At 41.6% G+C, this 16757-nt stretch overlaps 1 protein-coding gene across 1 annotated transcript; it reads right to left on the bottom strand.

Annotated features, from left to right (window-relative positions):
• Positions 1–1263: 1263 nt before the first annotated feature.
• Positions 1264–16445, bottom strand: HSPA13 (heat shock protein family A (Hsp70) member 13). The gene is made up of 5 exons (XM_066241072.1): positions 16324–16445; positions 11627–11967; positions 9007–9220; positions 5263–5430; positions 1264–4269 (listed from the first exon to the last, which is right to left on the bottom strand). The coding sequence occupies exons 1-5, from the start codon at positions 16346–16348 to the stop codon at positions 3602–3604; spliced, it is 1416 nt and encodes a 471-aa protein (XP_066097169.1). The 5' UTR covers positions 16349–16445; the 3' UTR covers positions 1264–3601.
• Positions 16446–16757: the final 312 nt, after the last annotated feature.

Raw genomic sequence — 16757 nt, 5'->3', positions numbered from 1 at the left:
CAGCCCTGTCTCCCGAGAGAGGGTTCGCTTTCAAGAAGGTGGCACAGCTGGAAGGTGGTACCATCAGCTGGGGTGCCTGTTCACCGACGTAAGCCTCTCATCCTCCAGCAGAACAGCCGGTTGCCTTTACAACAAGCAAGAGTGCCTACGCCCAAGACAGTGCCAGTCATCCAAACCCAACTTCAAAATGGCATCCCCAACACTTCTGTCCTATTCTGTTCATTATCAGCGAGTCATAAAATTATGCTCAAATTCAAGGGAAGAGATGACCCCAAGAAGTGCATGCCAAGAGGTTGGGATCACTGGAGGGCGCATGGGAGGCTGCTTATCTCAGCAGGACCCCGGGTATTCCTTAAATGAAGTAACTCCAGAAGTGTCTATTTCCTCATGCGCCCGAGCCCCTCAGTAAAGGCAGTTGATAACTATGAAGGACTCAACACTGATGACAGTCAAGTGCACTCTATTTAAAGGCTCACTTGAAAAGACTACATCAAATGAATTTCTCTAAAAACCCCAGACTGAGGTTTCTGTAAAAGAAAAACATGTACTTTATTAGAAAATTATAAAGTACCAACTATCAACTAAAGGATCACCACAGTTTATTATGCAGGGTTATTTATGAACTATCTGGTGTAGGTGTTGGTCCTACCAGTCAGAAGCCGTAAATTGGTGTTCGAAATTCTGGAGGCAATGTTTATAGAATACAGAAACTGTCTCTTCTTCTTGTTTTAGTGAGAGGGAGGCAGAGACAGACTCCCACATGCGCCCCGACCGGGAACCACCCAGCAAGCCCACTAGGGGGCAATGCCTGCCCATTTGGGGCCCTTGCAATCAGAGTCATTTTTTAGACCCGAGGTGGAGGCCATGGAACCATCCTCAGTCTGGAGCCAACTTACTCAGCTCACTCCAATTGAGCCACTGCAGGAGGGAAGAGAGATAAGTGAGAAGGGGAGGGGTGGAGAAGCAGATGGGCTCCTCTCCTGTGTGCTCTGACCAGGAATCGAATCTGGGACATTCACATGCCAGGCTGACGGTCTACCACTGAGCCAACTGGCCAGGGCCCAAACTGTCTCTTCTAAATTAAGGATATAAGCAGGAAAGTAAGCAATTCCAGTGATGGGCAGGATTCAGGGAACCAGGCAGCAGCTGCTGAGGCCACAAGCCAGGAGCAGCAGGTCAGCTCTGTCCCACTGCCTTTCCTATCTATACATTCAGACAAGGTACTCCGGCCTAGTCCTGAGTGGAAAAATAAAGTACACAGTGTAAAACAAACTGCAAAATCATATTTATTTACAGTAATATATGAATGACACACAAATTGAAGAGGCACAATCTGTTATGCACAATACTATTACACACAGTAGTGTCTGTTGACACGTTAAGTGGTATGAATGAAAACACAGTACCAAAACATTCCTGATACAAAATAAATTACTCAGTTACATATTCTAATCATACAAGGCAGTTAATATTTTAAGTTATGTAGCTAAAAAACCACTCACTAGATGTACAACCAAACTGTAGTTTACTTTAAGAAAAATGTCTTCAATTATGCGTAAATGATCACTTTTAGGATGCATTTTTACTTTTAAATAAACTACACTGAAGTCAAGTCTATTTATATATAGCCTTCTAAGTTATGATTAAACAGACATTACTTCATTTCTTCAGGGTTAACTATACCAGAGAATATGCTAATTGCTGCCCCCAATCCCAACACTGCCATTAGAATTTTCAGACACGTGAAATTTCAATTTTAGAGTTTAAGATTCAAGCCCCTATTTTGCAAATTGTTTCTTCTAAAAAGTATTAACAGATTGTCCTAAACTATCTCAGATATTGGAGAAATTCAAGCTTTAAAAAAATCTTAAAATGCTTTATGTTAAAGCTGATGGGAGATTTTGATACACTGAATACCTTTAAAGACCGACCTTCATAGAAAGATCTCTTTTGATTATAGTCGAATATTTTCATATTGCAGTGAAGGGTTCATCTTTGGCATTTCTCCATTAGTTCTAAAATAGAATATGTCAACAAACATTTTATATTTTTCTACCTACCTACTTCAGACATTTTCTGTACACACAAGTGTTTGAAATTACATTTTAATAGCAATTTCATTGCTAAAAGTTTTTTTAGATATGCAAAAAATATTAACATTCAGCTTCTGACTGAGAAGCTGATATGTTCTGACGTTTTGAAATAGTTTGCTTAGTTCTTTTTCAGTGAACATCTGAACATCCTTTAAAATTCAAAAGTGGATAAAGACAAAATATAACAAAAATGTTGACCAGAGTGTAATTCTTGAATGACGATGTGAAGCACGCCTCTATGAAGGAAAAAGAAATCTCCAGATAATTTGGGTAGCACAGAAACAAAACTGCTGTATTTTCCTCCTTGGTCCCTGTAGCTTTTCTAAAAGGAAACATAAAACAAAACTGCTTACAAATGCTGATCGGTGGAACTTTTTCCACCTTCCCTTCCATATTAGAACTCCACATTATTTCTAGAGACATTTTTTTTGTTCTCATCACTTGCTAACCTTAAGGCTAAAAACAGTCAAGTGTGATTATTTTAAAATGACAGTAGGAAACAATAGCAAGATTTTTATAAATGAGTATATTTTCCTCATTCAAAACTAAATATGGGGGTAAATCTCAGTGAAATCGAATCAAATGCAAGCTACATTCTTAACGGTTTACTACAAATAAACAAAAACATAAAATAAATACTGGAGCTAATTACAGCTATTTACCAAAGTCTGCAAAAATCTTAAATAACAAAGTGATAGCAATGATAGCTTCATTGTGACATTAACATATTTTAAAACACAATTAAAATTGCCCACTGTTTGCTTACCAGGCAGAATTATGGCAACCCAAGCAGAGAATGATGCATAGCAGACGAAGAAAAAGAATATACAAACTGGGTATTTCTACTATCTTGTATTGAAACATTTGAGTAAATCTACTGCTATTTCAGAAAGAGAAATTAATTCATAAATACATTTTAAAAACCTGGAGAAGGCAGATTACATGAATAGGACACAAAATGGGATATTGAATTTGTGAAAGTAATTTTATTATATAATATGGTAGTTACTGAATATTACACATGTCGTTTATAATAATACTGCTTCTCCTGACCAATGTCAAAACCTGACATCAACACTGTCCTTCAAGTATAGTTCAAGTTATTAGTTACATGTGATAACCAAGTAAATAAATCACCAGCTCCTGCTAATACAATTTAGTAAGAACTGGAAATCCTGTTATTGGCACTAGGCAATGTTTACAGAATATCATTTTAAGTGCATATGGTTATCTGCTTCCAGAACCCAGGAAATAGAACCACTCGTGCTCCCATTTGCCTCTTTCCTTTTAGAAGTATTTCTTGGAATGGGATTTCTCCAAAATCAAATAGGATCAATCTGGTCACATTCAAACCTAAAACAAATGCTATGTAAATTTTGTACATCTGAAGTTGCCTTTATAGGTCAATTTTTGAGCTAGGTTAGAGACTTTTATTTTGGAGGAGGTGGTCTGACCAAAGGTAGTAGGTCATCTGACAAGATCACAAATAGGACTCACTCCTCCATAACTCAGTTGAAGTTGGTCTTCTGTAAATGCTTGTTGGGGATTTCTAAAGCACTGACTTGAAGAGGCCAGGAGCCCCCGTCAATGCCTGCTTGGATGGCCACCCCCGTCACCACTGCCAGGTCAGGGTCTACAGACGTGTTGGGATCTTTTCCGAAGAACTCCTGGATGACTTGGCGGATTCGAGGAATGCGCGTGGAGCCCCCGACCAACACCACCTCGTCAATCTCGGTCTGGTCCAGGTGGCCTTCTTTCAACACCTGCTGGATGGGCACCAGTATTTTCTGGAAGAGGTCTTCGTTGAGGCTGTCAAAAAGCTTCCGTGAGACTTCCGTTTCAAATAAAACCTGACTTTCTCCACTTTTCTTTTCAGAGAGGCCAGCTCCAAACATGCTGTTGACATGGTGGCCATCTGCGGGAGACAGTCTGTCCCCTGGCGGCTTCGTGTCGCCACTCTGAGGTTCCTTCCTGTCCTCTTCCTCCACCGTTAGTAGTACAGACAGGTGAGCAGACTGATGAAGAGTCAGATTTAATTTGACCATTTCCACCGCTTGTCTCAACCTGTGAATTTCCTCTTTCCGAGAGGGTAGGAAGCCGTATGTTTGATAGATCTGTTTGTATAAGTACTGAAGCAATCTCTGATTGAAGTCCTGGCCTCCGAGTTTATTGTTTCCTAAGTTAAAATAAGAGTTTATATTAGTTATTCGTATATGTACGTGTACATGTATCTGTGTAGTATGTATGTATAAAAAGAATATTCCGGGAATAAAAATCTGTATTTAATGTATTAAGATTTGTTCAAAGACTAATTCAAAGTAGCTGGGTTGAAATGATTTTAACCCAAATGTGTACTATAAAAAAAAACAGGGCACATTTTTTAAATGATGTAAAAAGAAGTAGTAATTCAGTTACTTTCTGTTCTTTATAATCAATTAATTTTTTTCAGAAAATAGAGATTCAGAACACAGACTGGCTTCCAAGTATTGATACTAATTTAGAAACACTAAATATCATTATTCAGCAGAAGATAATCTTTCCTACAATTAAAAAGTACCAGTACGGATTTTATCTTTTAAAAAAAAAATCCCTTGCATGATTGAGCTGAAAAGAAAAATGGTTTAAAAGGAAAGAGTAATGTAATATAATGTAATATAAGTCCCAGCGTTGAACGCGGTTCTACGAGTCCAGGCAGGAGGGAGACCCAGCACTGAACGCGGTTCTACGAGTCCAGTCAGGAGGGAGACCTATGCAGAAGTCAGACCGTCTACAGCTACAGCTCACTTTTCAAACATGCTTCTACCTCCCAGAGAAGACCGAACATTTCTATTTTGTACAACAGATAATCAGATGAAAGAAACGGACCACCTTTCATTTCAGAAGCCCTTCCCTCTGTTCCCTCCACCACGGTCATGAACAGAACTGGCTCCTGAGCGCCCCCCGCAGTCTATGTATTAGACCTACAGGAGGATGCCCGTCATTTTAAGACCAAACTTTTCACTGTAAATACACATAAATGGTGTGTATTTACATAAAATTACATTCATACAGAGATTATCAAAATGAAGTCAAAGACCATTGAAAAGATTTTTTAAATAAACACTTCACACATCAGATACGTTAATGTGCGAACCTCCATGACTGCCCCCCCCCTCCCCGTCTTCCTTACCAGACATTGCCCGGGTCAGAAACATTCCTCCCTGTTTATTCAGCAGCGACACATCCAGAGTCCCTCCGCCCAGGTCGATCACCAGGACATGAAAGACGTCAACCTTGTGGAGGCCGTAGGCCATGGCTGCCGCTGTGGGCTCGTTTATCACCCTTAGGATCTTCAGTCCTGTGTGGTCGGGTGGAGGCAAGAATAATTCACAAGAGAACACCATTAAGAAACTCCTTCCCACTCAACTTCACATGTCTTCTATGACATGAACTTCACTGAGTAGTAATGAGAAAGAATAGTCACAAATCCAATAAAAATAATGAAATGGGAAGGATAAACATAGGTTCCTCTACAGCAGTGGTAGTCAACCTGGTCCCTACCGCCCACTAGTGGGCGTTCCAGCTTTCATGGTGGGCGGTAGCGGAGCAACCAAAGTATAAATAAAAAGATAGATTTAACTATAGTAAGTTGTTTTATAAAGATTTATTCTGCCAAACTTAGTGAAAATCCGACATAAAGTACTTGGTAAGTAATTATTATTATATGCTTTAACTTGCTGTAACTCTGCTTTATAAATTTTATAAAGTAAAGTTAATTCCCTACTTTATAAATCACCATTACTGTGGAACCAGTGGGCGGTTAGAAAATTTTACTACTAACAGAGATACAGAAGTGGGCGGTAGGTATAAAAAGGTTGACTACCCCTGGTCTAATGATACCACTGAAATTATTCTAGTCTGACCAGGCGGTGGCGCAGTGGACAGAGCATTGGACTGGGACGTGGAGGACCCAGGTTCGAATCCTAGGTCACCGGCTTGAGCGCAGGCTCACCAGCTTGAGCGTGGGATCATAGACATGACCCTATGGTCACCGGCTTGAGCCCAAAGGTTGTTGGCTTGAAGCCCAAGGTCACTGGCTTGGTCCCAAAGTCACTGGCTTGAGCAAGGGGTCACTTGCTCTACAGTAGCCCCCCAGTCAAGGCACATATGAGAAAGCAATCAATGAACAAGTAATCAATAAACAACTAGGATGCCGCAACAAAGAATTGATGCTTCTCATCTCTCCCTTCCTCTCCCTATCTATCCCTCTCTCTGACTCTGTCAAAAAAAAAAAAAAAAAAAATCCAAAATGATTATAATATAATGAAATAAAGGCCTAGATTCAGTGGAATACATCTTTCTATTCTTAGTACTTAATTTAAAAAAACATAAAGTTTGAGTCAGGTCCAGTAGGTTGGTTGGGCAGAGTGACATCCTGATATGCAAAGACTGTGGGTTCGATCCCTGGTCAGGGAACATACAGTAAAAGATCAATGTTTCCTTCTTTCTTTCTCAAATCAATAAATAAATTAGAAAGAAATACTCGAGCCTCTTCTCATTCTCATATTTTACTGAGGAATTTATGAGCCATAAAACTTTAATCATTATATAACAAATTGCTGTAGAAATGAGATAAGCTTACCACACTCTTCTTTTAAAAATAACTTTTTGATAAAAAAATGAATAAACAGAAAATAAAAGAAAAATTTAGGTGAGATGCTCAAATAACTACACTAATACTCCCAAGAAGGCCTGACCAGGCAGTGGCATAAGACTGGGATGTGGAGGACCAGGTTTAAAACCCCAAGGTCGCCAGCTTGAGCGCGGGCTCATCTGGTTTGAGCAAGGCTCACCAGCTTGGACCCAAGGTCGCTGTCTTGAACAAGGGTCACTCGGTCTACTGAAGGCCCCCGGTCAAGGCACATATGAGAAAGCAATCAATAAAGGTGTCGCAACAAAGAATTAATGCTTCTCATCTCTCTCTTCCTGTCTGTCCCCTCTCTCTGTCTATTACCAAAAGCAAAACAAAACAAAACAAAAACTCCCAAGAAGTATTTAAAATATAAGACCTTCAAATGGAAATCTGAAGCATATAGCCAATCTGACTGTGATCTGTTGTATATGTGGAGGCCTAAGACCAGATTTCCTTGAGCAAAATTCCTGCTTTATAATACCTGCCACACCTGAGTGGTCTGGAAAGGAACATAGCTGTCTGTATCAGGAGACATAAAAAGTATTCAAACTCTTAAGATTTTATTCAAAGATCCTAGTACCCTTCACCTTCATTCTCTGACTTTATCATTCACTGTGCCCTGGCCTCATGGCTAATGTCCTATCTTTTCATGTAACAGTAAGTTCCCATTCTGTGGCTGCCCGCTGACCATTCTCTCTCCTGCAGCCTACTTCTTCTTTTCTTTTTCATTTTCTTTTTCAGTGAGAGGAAGGGAGATAGAGGGACAGACTCCTGCATATGCCCCGATTGGGATCCACCTGGCAACCTCCATCTGGGGCCAATGCTTGAATCAACTGAGCTATCCTCAGTGCCTGAGGCTGATGCACTTGGACTAACAGAGCCACTGGCTGGAGGAGAGGAAGAGAGAGAGAAGAGAGGGAGAGGGAAAGAAGCAGATGGTTGCTTCTCCTGTGTGCCCTGACCTGGGATCAAACCCAGGACATCTATACACCAAGCTGATGCTCTATTCACTGAAACCGTACAGGGTCTGCAACCTACTTCTGTATATCTCCTAGGTCCCTGGTGAGCAAACTGCTGCTCGTGAGCCACATGCGGCTCTTTGGCCCCTTGAGTGTGGCTCTTCCACAAAATACCACATGCGGGCGCTATCTATAAGGAATGTACCTACCTATATAGTTTAAGTTTAAAAAATTTGGGTCTCAAAAGAAATTTCAATCATTGTACTGTTGATATTTGGCTCTGCTGACTAATGAGTCGACCACTGTTAGGCCTGTGATGGCGAACCTTTTTATAAAAGTGGGCGGTAGCGGAGCAACCAAACCGCGTTGTAATTGGCTACCATGAAAGCTGGAACACCCACTAGTGGGCGGGAGGGACCAGGTTGACCAGCACTGCAAAAATGGGCGGTTTTTATAAAAAGGTTCGCTCGCCATAACTGGTCTAGGCTATCTTCTTTGCTTCTTCTATATACATCTAAATGTCACCTTCTCAGTGAGGCCTACTTGACCCTTATCTTTGAAACCTGCAAGACCACCCAGTAATCCTGACCCCTTATTCTGCTCTTTCTCCCCATAGTATGCTACCTTTCGATATACAGGGTACCAAGACTCTCAATCAGGGGCCATCTGACCCCTTCAGGGACATTTGGTAATGTCAGGAGAAAAACAGATTGCAGCACTTGGACGGGGAAGGTTCTGCTAGCTGGTGAGCAGTAGCGAGGGGCACGGCCCAATATCGGGCAGTACACTGGACAGTCAGTCCCTCCACGACAAAGAACAATCTCGGCCAGACCGTCAATAATGCTGATTTTCTGTGCTCCTCTAATAGAAATGACATTTATCTGTTTACATTAGTTCAAATCTACATTTGTATAAGGGATTTTTATCTGTTCAAGGTAAATTCTGTGAGAACAGGGGTATAAAGACATTCAATATTTGTTGAATGATGTTAAATTAATTCTCCCTCACCTCAGACTTATAAAAAACATTATATTCATTTCAACGTTAAAGAATATTTAGAAGAAAAGTAATTTCTAATATGTGCCCGTGTTGCCAGGATATATACATTTTATATTACGCTATAGAGTTTTCTTAATTATTGTTTGTAAACTTGGGTCAGAATCCACCTAACTTACCTACCATATATGCCCTAGTTAGTTGGTTTTACAAAGGGATATATCTTACTGTTGAAGACTTTCAACCTCAGAAAATTTTGATGAAAATGTAACAAGGGTAATAGTACCTGCAAGATTAGCAGCTTCAATTGTGGAATTTCTCTGTCTGAGATCAAATTCTGCCGGTACAGAAATAACAGCGTTGGCGACTGGCATTCCAAGATAATCCTCCGCCATTTCTTTTAGTTTCAGTAACAGTCTGGAGCCCACATACTCTGGGGAAATGGTGATGGTCTCATTACTTGTCACAGAAAACTCGACCATTCCGTTCTTGTTTAAGACCTGTGCATAGGATTTGCAAAGAAAAGAAGTGTAAAAGTGTATGTATACACACACATATACACACACACACACAGGACTTATTTAATTAAAACTTACTTTTACCTTTACAAGGTCATAAAATTCATTTGTAATCCATCAAGTACATTTATTAAGGTTAGAGGTTATTAAAAGTTATACTTTAAAATCTATAAAATGAATCCAAACAAGTTTTTTATAACAGCAGAATAACATTGGTCACCAAGCATGTAACTGGAACATAAAAGATTCTCAATATATATTTGTTAATGAAAGAAAAAAGAAATAATAAAATATAAGGAATAACAGTTGCTAAATCATGCATGTGACTAAAGATTTTTTTCTTAAAATTAACTTGTTCCAAAAGGAATAGGTAACTGAAAGAACATTCTGGCACAGATTATTAGCAAGGATAATTTTAGTTCCTGATTATGTTCTTACCAAGAATCAAATATCACTCACATTCTCGTTTCCATGAAAGCATGCATTATGTATTAGCTCGTTATCCCTGCTAATGTAGTTTTCCACTTAAACAACTAGATTCTAAAACATACTATCCTAGATTCACCAGGAGAGAAAACTGCATTAACATCAACAGTAAAGAGAATTAGCCTGTTCTAAGAACATATAAGAGTATACCCCAGTCATTCTAGACTACATAATTAGGTTTCAATCAAGAAAACCTGGCCTTCCAAAATATTTCACCTGTATGACAACAACAAAAACAAACCACAGACAAACACTATTAAAATAAGTGCCAAAGACACCAGTACCATCAGACCCAGGAAACAGAACAACAAAAGACCAGATTACTTCAGAAACTTACGGGGGGAAAAAAAAATAAAACCTCAACATATTGGATCAATAAGTAATGTACCCAAACCTATGATTTAGAAGAAAATGTATATAGCTTTATATTATTTTATCATTACATAAGAAAGAGTACAAATTAATAAAGCTTCCTAAGAAAGAAGCTAAAAGAGAAAAAAGAAAAGAAATGCACAGAGAATGTTTTCTTTGAAAATAGATAAAAATATTGAAAATTTTTATGAATGGATTCAATAAGCAGCACTGATACACTATTGTAAAACCTAGCATTTAAAATTCCATTTTGTATTTTATAAGGAAAACCCTATATGAAATAAACATTTATATATTTAAAATAAAAATCCCAGGAAAACCCAAACCTATAAAATACTAATTTAAAGCACCAGAAAAAGAGATACAGTGGATAGGATTGGAAAGGCCACCGTACGCACAATAAGAGACCAAAACCAATTAAAAATATTAAGAATGAGCTTTCTACATAAAATATTGATGCTCTTGACAACTCAAAAAGAAATATATCATCAGGAAAAAAAGGAGAAGCTACCGTAAACATATCACAAATGGTATTTTATGTCATCAAGGAAAAGATACACGCCCAAAAGCAAACAGGACAAAGAACAAGAAATGGATTACTAAAGAAAATAAAAATGCCAATAAAGCAATTTTTAACTCTGACTTCATTAGATACAACGGGGATAGATACAAGATCCCACTGGTTATTTATCTACCGGCAAAAAGTAAAGCAATAACTAGTGAACATACAGGCCCTCTAAAAATAAGTAGTTAAGAGCACGCATGTAGCCTTTTCAGTGCACAATTTGGCAAATTTATAAATCAAAAGCCTTAACACATACATAAATCTGACGTACCAATTCTACTTCTAGAATTCAAATTTAATAAATAAATGTAAAAAGATGGATGTACAAGAATATTCACTGAAGCTCCATTACTGAGAAACCAAGGAAAAAATAAAAGTATATATTGATAGGGAAGGGTAATTAATAGTTGAATATTCCACGAAACCATGAAGAATAATGTGACTACATTGACTGTCTATGACATGTTGAGTTTCAAACAACTCATAAAACAGCATGCCTAGTTTGATATTTTTATGTATACAAATACGTATACACTCAATATGTATATTCTTATACAGAGAATATAACCATTTGTCTGTCCATCCATCCACCCACCTACCCATCTGTCCATCCAGCCACCCCCCCACCCACCTACCCACCTATCCATCCACCCACCTACCCATCCATCCATCCATCCATCCATCCATCCATCCATCCATCCATCCATAGTCCATTGGGCTTCAGCAGCCTTCCTGCTACAATGAGTTAGGCGATATTTTAAGGATGGTGGAGCAAGGATATGATAAGGTTCTAAGCACTTCATAGAACTGAATTAATTCACATTGGACCTGCTGTGAAATTGCTTGTTATGTGAGAGGATATATATAACTTCTATACACATTGGATCAGTTGAAATAAAACGTTTTCCAGCTTGTAGCCAAAGCATTCACTGAAATGACAACAGATTTTTAGCAAAATGATTTACCTTGAATGGGTACCTGCCAATTTCAGCCTCCAGCTCCTCTGGGGTAAAGATCTTGCCTATGAACCTTTTGGCATCGTATATAGTGTTCTGAGGATTGGAGTCTGCCAGCTCCAAACTTTCATGCCCCACGTAAACATCGCGGTCAGTGAAGGACACCATGCTGGGGATGCTGATATGACCGTTTTCATCTGGAATGACCTTGACTTTCCCAGTGCCAGGGAAAAAGACCCCAACAGAGCAGTAGGTGGTGCCAAGGTCAATGCCAATCACTTTCGGAGTAGGCAATGGTAAGTACTGCTGTGACAAGTAGCCAGCCAACAGGAGAGTCAAAACGGCTGATCCTGAAATACAGGCAAATTAAAAGATTACATCTTATCAAACCAGTGCGATATGCTCAATTACTTTAGCAAAGTCCCTTAAACACCACTGTTGGAAACAAGACTAAAAAGAAACTCCCCCAATTTTTTCTTTTATACTATTAGTGAAAATTATAGGCTAATATCCCTGATGAACACAGATGCTAAAATCTTTAACAAAATATTAATAAAGCCGATCCAGCAATGCATTAGAAAGGTCATACACCATGATCAAGTGGGATTCAGTCCAGGGATCCAAGGATGGTACAATAGCCGCAAAACAATAAGCATGATACACCAGTGTTTTTCAACGCCAGTGGGTTGCCAGAAAGTTCACGCTGGTCCATTAAAAAAAGTTAACCACCCCGATGTTGTAGGGTTACAGAGATGTCACGAAGATCACAGAATCTATAATCATTAAGTCTAGGGCCTCCAGTGGTGCAGTTAGCACGTGGTACTTATGATCATTGAGTCTATAATCGTCATACATCATGGTGGTTAACTCTTTTGCAAACCAGCATGAACTTTCTAGCAGACTGCACTGGCTCACGGACCAGCAGCTGAAACACTGAGATACACCAGATAAACAAAACAAAGGCTAAAAACCACATGATATATCAATAAATATAGAAACAGTATTTGGTGAAATCCAGTAGTCATATATGATTAAAACTTTTACTGCAAAGTGGGCAAAAGGGAACATGCTTCACTGTAACAAAGGTTGTATGTGACAGACCCACAGCTGACATATTCAATGGGCAAGAACTACAGGGTTTCCCTTAAGGTTGGGAGCGAACCAGGGTGTCCACCATCACCACTCTTATTCAACACAGCACCAGAAGTTCTGGACACAGCCATCAGACAAAAAGGAGAAATGAAAGGCAACTAAACTGGAACGGAAGAAGTCAAACTGTCATTATTTATAGATGGCATGGTACTGTCTATAGAGAACCCTCAAGATCCCACCAAAAAACTGCTAGAACTGATAAATGAATTTAGTAAAGTAGCAGGATACAAAATAAATACCTAGAAATCAGTTTCATCATTGTACAGCAATAATGAACTATCAGAAAGGAAAGCGGAGAAAACAGTTCATTAATTGCATCCAAAACAAAAACCAACCAACCAACCAAACAAAACCCATTGAATAAATTCTAGGAATAAATTTAACCAAGGCTGTAAAAGACCTGCTCTCAGAAAATGATATGACACTGAAGAAAAAAGCTGAAGAAACAAGTGGAAACACATACTGTGTTCATAGATTGGAAGAATGAACATCATAAGATGTCTATACTACACAAAGCAATCTATAGATTCAACGCAATCATGAACCAATCACATATTTCACAGAACTAGGGCAAATATTCCAAAAACTTCTATGAAACCATAAATGATCCTCCCCCTGATCAGACACAGCAATCTTGAAAAAGAACAAAGTTGCAGAAATCATACTACCAGATTTCAAACTATACTATAAGGCTATAGTCATCAAAACAGCATGGTACTGACATAAAAACAGACATGTAGATCAATGGAACAGAACAGAGAGCCCAGAAATAAACCCATGCCTTGACAGCCAATTAGTATTTGACAAAGAAGGCAAAAACATACAATGAGGTATAGAGAGTCTATTCAGTAAATGGTGTTGGGAATATTGGACAGATACCTGCCCACTGAATGGAAGAATATCTTTACCGATACATCTGATAAAGGGTTAACATCCCAAATTGATACAGAACTTCCCTAGTCAAAAAATGGGCAAAGGGCCTGAACAGATACTTCTCCACAGAGGACATACAAAAGGCCAACAGTCAAATGAAAACATGCTCAGTGTCACTAATCATCAGAAAAAGGCAAATTAAAACCACAAAGAGCTTTTTTTTCTTTGCTTAAATGCTTCATCTTCGCCCCCTCCCCACCGACAGCTGTCGGTCCGTTCTCCCTATCTATGAGTCTGTTTCTGTTACTTTATCTTCTTTATTAGATTCCACACAAAAGTGAAATCATATGGTGTTCATCCTTCTCTGCCTGGCTTATGTCACTTAGCACAATGCTCTCCAGGCTATCCATGCTGTTGCAAATGGTGATTTCCATTCTTTTTTACTGCTGAGTGGGGGGAGGTAGACGAGGGGAAAGGGGGACAAATGATGATGGAAGGAGACGTGACTTGGGGTGGTGAACACACGATACAATTTGCAGAGGGTGTGTTACAGAACTGTACACCTGAAACCTGTGTAATTTTATTAACCAATGTCACCCCAATAAACTCAATAAAAACATATTTACAATGAGATGGTCACCTCACGTCAGAATGGCTGTCATCAATAAATCAACAAGTGCTGGTGAGGATGTGGAGAAAAAGAAAGCCCGTGAACTGTTGGTGGGAGTGCAGACTGGTGCAGCCACTGAGGAAAGCAGTGTGGAGTTTCCTCAGAGAATTAACGCACTGCCTGAGGACCCAGCAATTCCACTTCTGCGCATGTATCTGAAGAAATCCGGAACACTAGTCTGAAAGAATACATGCAGTTCCATGTTCACTGCAGCGTTACTTATAATCGCCAAGGGTTTGAAACAGCACGAGTGCCCATCAGTAGATGAGTAGATACAAAAGCTGTGGTCCATTTATACAATGGGATACTACCTGGCTGCAGAAAGACAAGGAATTCTTACCTTTCTGGATGGACCTGGAGAGCATTATGCTAAATGAAATAAGCCAGAGAAAGACAAGTGCCAAGTGATTTCACTCATATTTGGAATCGAATGAACAAATGACATGGAAAAGCAAAATAGGAACAGACGCACAGACAGAGAGCAGGCTGACAGCTGTGTGGAAGGTTGAAGGATTATGCAAAAGAGAGAGAGAGAGAAAGAGAGAAACTCAGGAACATGGCAAACTGTGGTGATGGCTGGGGGAGGGAAGTGGGGAGGAGGAGTTGGACAAGGGGGTGGGGGGATAGATGGCGATGGACGGAGACTTGACTTGGGGGAGTGGAGTGAGCACACAATACAGTGCACAGATGATGTGCTGTAGCATCGTGCACCTGAAACCTGTGTAATTTTGTTAACCAGTGTCACCCCAATAAATACAACAGGAAGGTGGGAAAAAGCGTGTCCTGTAATCGTGATGACAACACAACTCTTTTTTTTTTTTTTTTTTTTTGTATTTTTTCTGAAGCTGGAAACAGGGAGGCAGTCAGACAGACTCCCGCATGCGCCTGACCGGGATCCACCCGGCACGCCCACCAGGAGGCGACGCTCTGCCCATCCGGGGCATCGCTCTGTAGAGACCAGAGCCACTCTAGCGCCTGGGGCAGAGGCCATGGAGCCATCCTCAGCGCCCGGGCCATCTTTGCTCCAATGAGCCTCGGCTGCGGGAGGGGAAGAGAGAGACAGAGAGGAAGGAAAGGGGGGTGGAGAAGCAGACGGGCGCCTCTCCTGTGTGCCCTGGCCGGGAATCGAACCGGGACAACCGCATGCCAGGCCGACGCTCTACCACTGAGCCAACCGGCCAGGGCTAACACAACTCTTTGCAGGCAGATTTTGTTCACTGTTGTATTAGCTACACCAAGCATAGTGCCTGGCAACTCAAAGCAGATGTTCAGTAATTATCAATTCATAAGAAAAACAAGCATGAACTAACAATGCCACGCAGATTGGAAAGGAAACGTAAGTGATGAAACGTGTTACTTCGCATATTACAATTAACCGGTTCTTCGGTTTCAGGGGGCGGTGTTAGCTCCTGGGTCGTCCGCCCGTTACACACAGAGGACCTCAAGCGTTTGCAGGAGAGCGTTTCTACTCCTGGTTAGCACATCCTCCTGCGCACGGACTCAAGCACGTGACATCAGGTGCCAACGCCACTTTCCTACGTGCAACATGTCAGAAGCCCTTCGCCCCGTCCCGTCCCGAGCGGTGACTGCCAGCCAGGCCCGCGGGAGACCCAGCACCCCGGCGTCCGCGGCTCGGGCCGCCGGGGCTCCTCCCCTTCCCCCACAAAGGGGTGCCGGAGACGCCGTTCTCGCAGCCTCAGAGGCCCCGGAGCAACCAACGATCCAGCACCGGCACTGAGGGTAAAGGACTGTTCCCGGGGCCGATGTCCCCGGCTTGCAGGCAGAAGGCTCCGCCGGCCCCACCTGCTGGGCCCACTGGGGCCTGGACCACTGGAGAGGCGACTCCCAACCGGCTCCCCGAACGGCCCCAAACAGCCTCGAAATCACCTTTCCGTGCCCGCCCTGCTGTGCCAGCGCATCCAGAACGCGTGACAACCACTCGCACCCATCCCGGCCTGCCCAACACGCTCCAGCGCCCACGACAGCGACAGGGACCCCCGCGGTCACTGACCTAAGATCGTCATCTCTCCGGCCATCACAGTCCCGCCGAGCAGGCTTGGGATGACTGTACCAGACGTGAGGCTCCGCCCCCACGGCGCCCCCGCCCCCGGAAGCCTCGGGCACCCTGGGAAGTGTAGTCCACCTGCTCCGACGCGGCCGGAGAAGCTACAGCTCCTACCAGACAGAGGACTTCATTTACCGTGAGGCCGCGAGGCTGGGGGCCTCCATTCAACCGCTGCCAGGGACGCTCTCCACGCATCAACTGACGAGCTCACGAGGCTGAGGCGGGAGACAAGAAGAGGGAGCGCAGTTTACCATCAAACCAGAAGCGCCTGGAGCCTACTGGACTTGAAAACACGCCGTCTCTTTAGCGCCGCTTTGCCTTCTGGGAAATGTAGTTTCCGCCGATCCGATTCGCGGCAGCGAGCGTGGGGACCGTCAGTT

Source organism: Saccopteryx bilineata, chromosome 8, assembly GCF_036850765.1.
Source record: "Saccopteryx bilineata isolate mSacBil1 chromosome 8, mSacBil1_pri_phased_curated, whole genome shotgun sequence".
In the NCBI taxonomy this organism is placed as follows: Eukaryota; Metazoa; Chordata; class Mammalia; order Chiroptera; family Emballonuridae; genus Saccopteryx; species Saccopteryx bilineata.
Note: the sequence above shows the minus strand (reverse complement) of the source record. Positions and strands in the feature narration are given on the sequence as shown.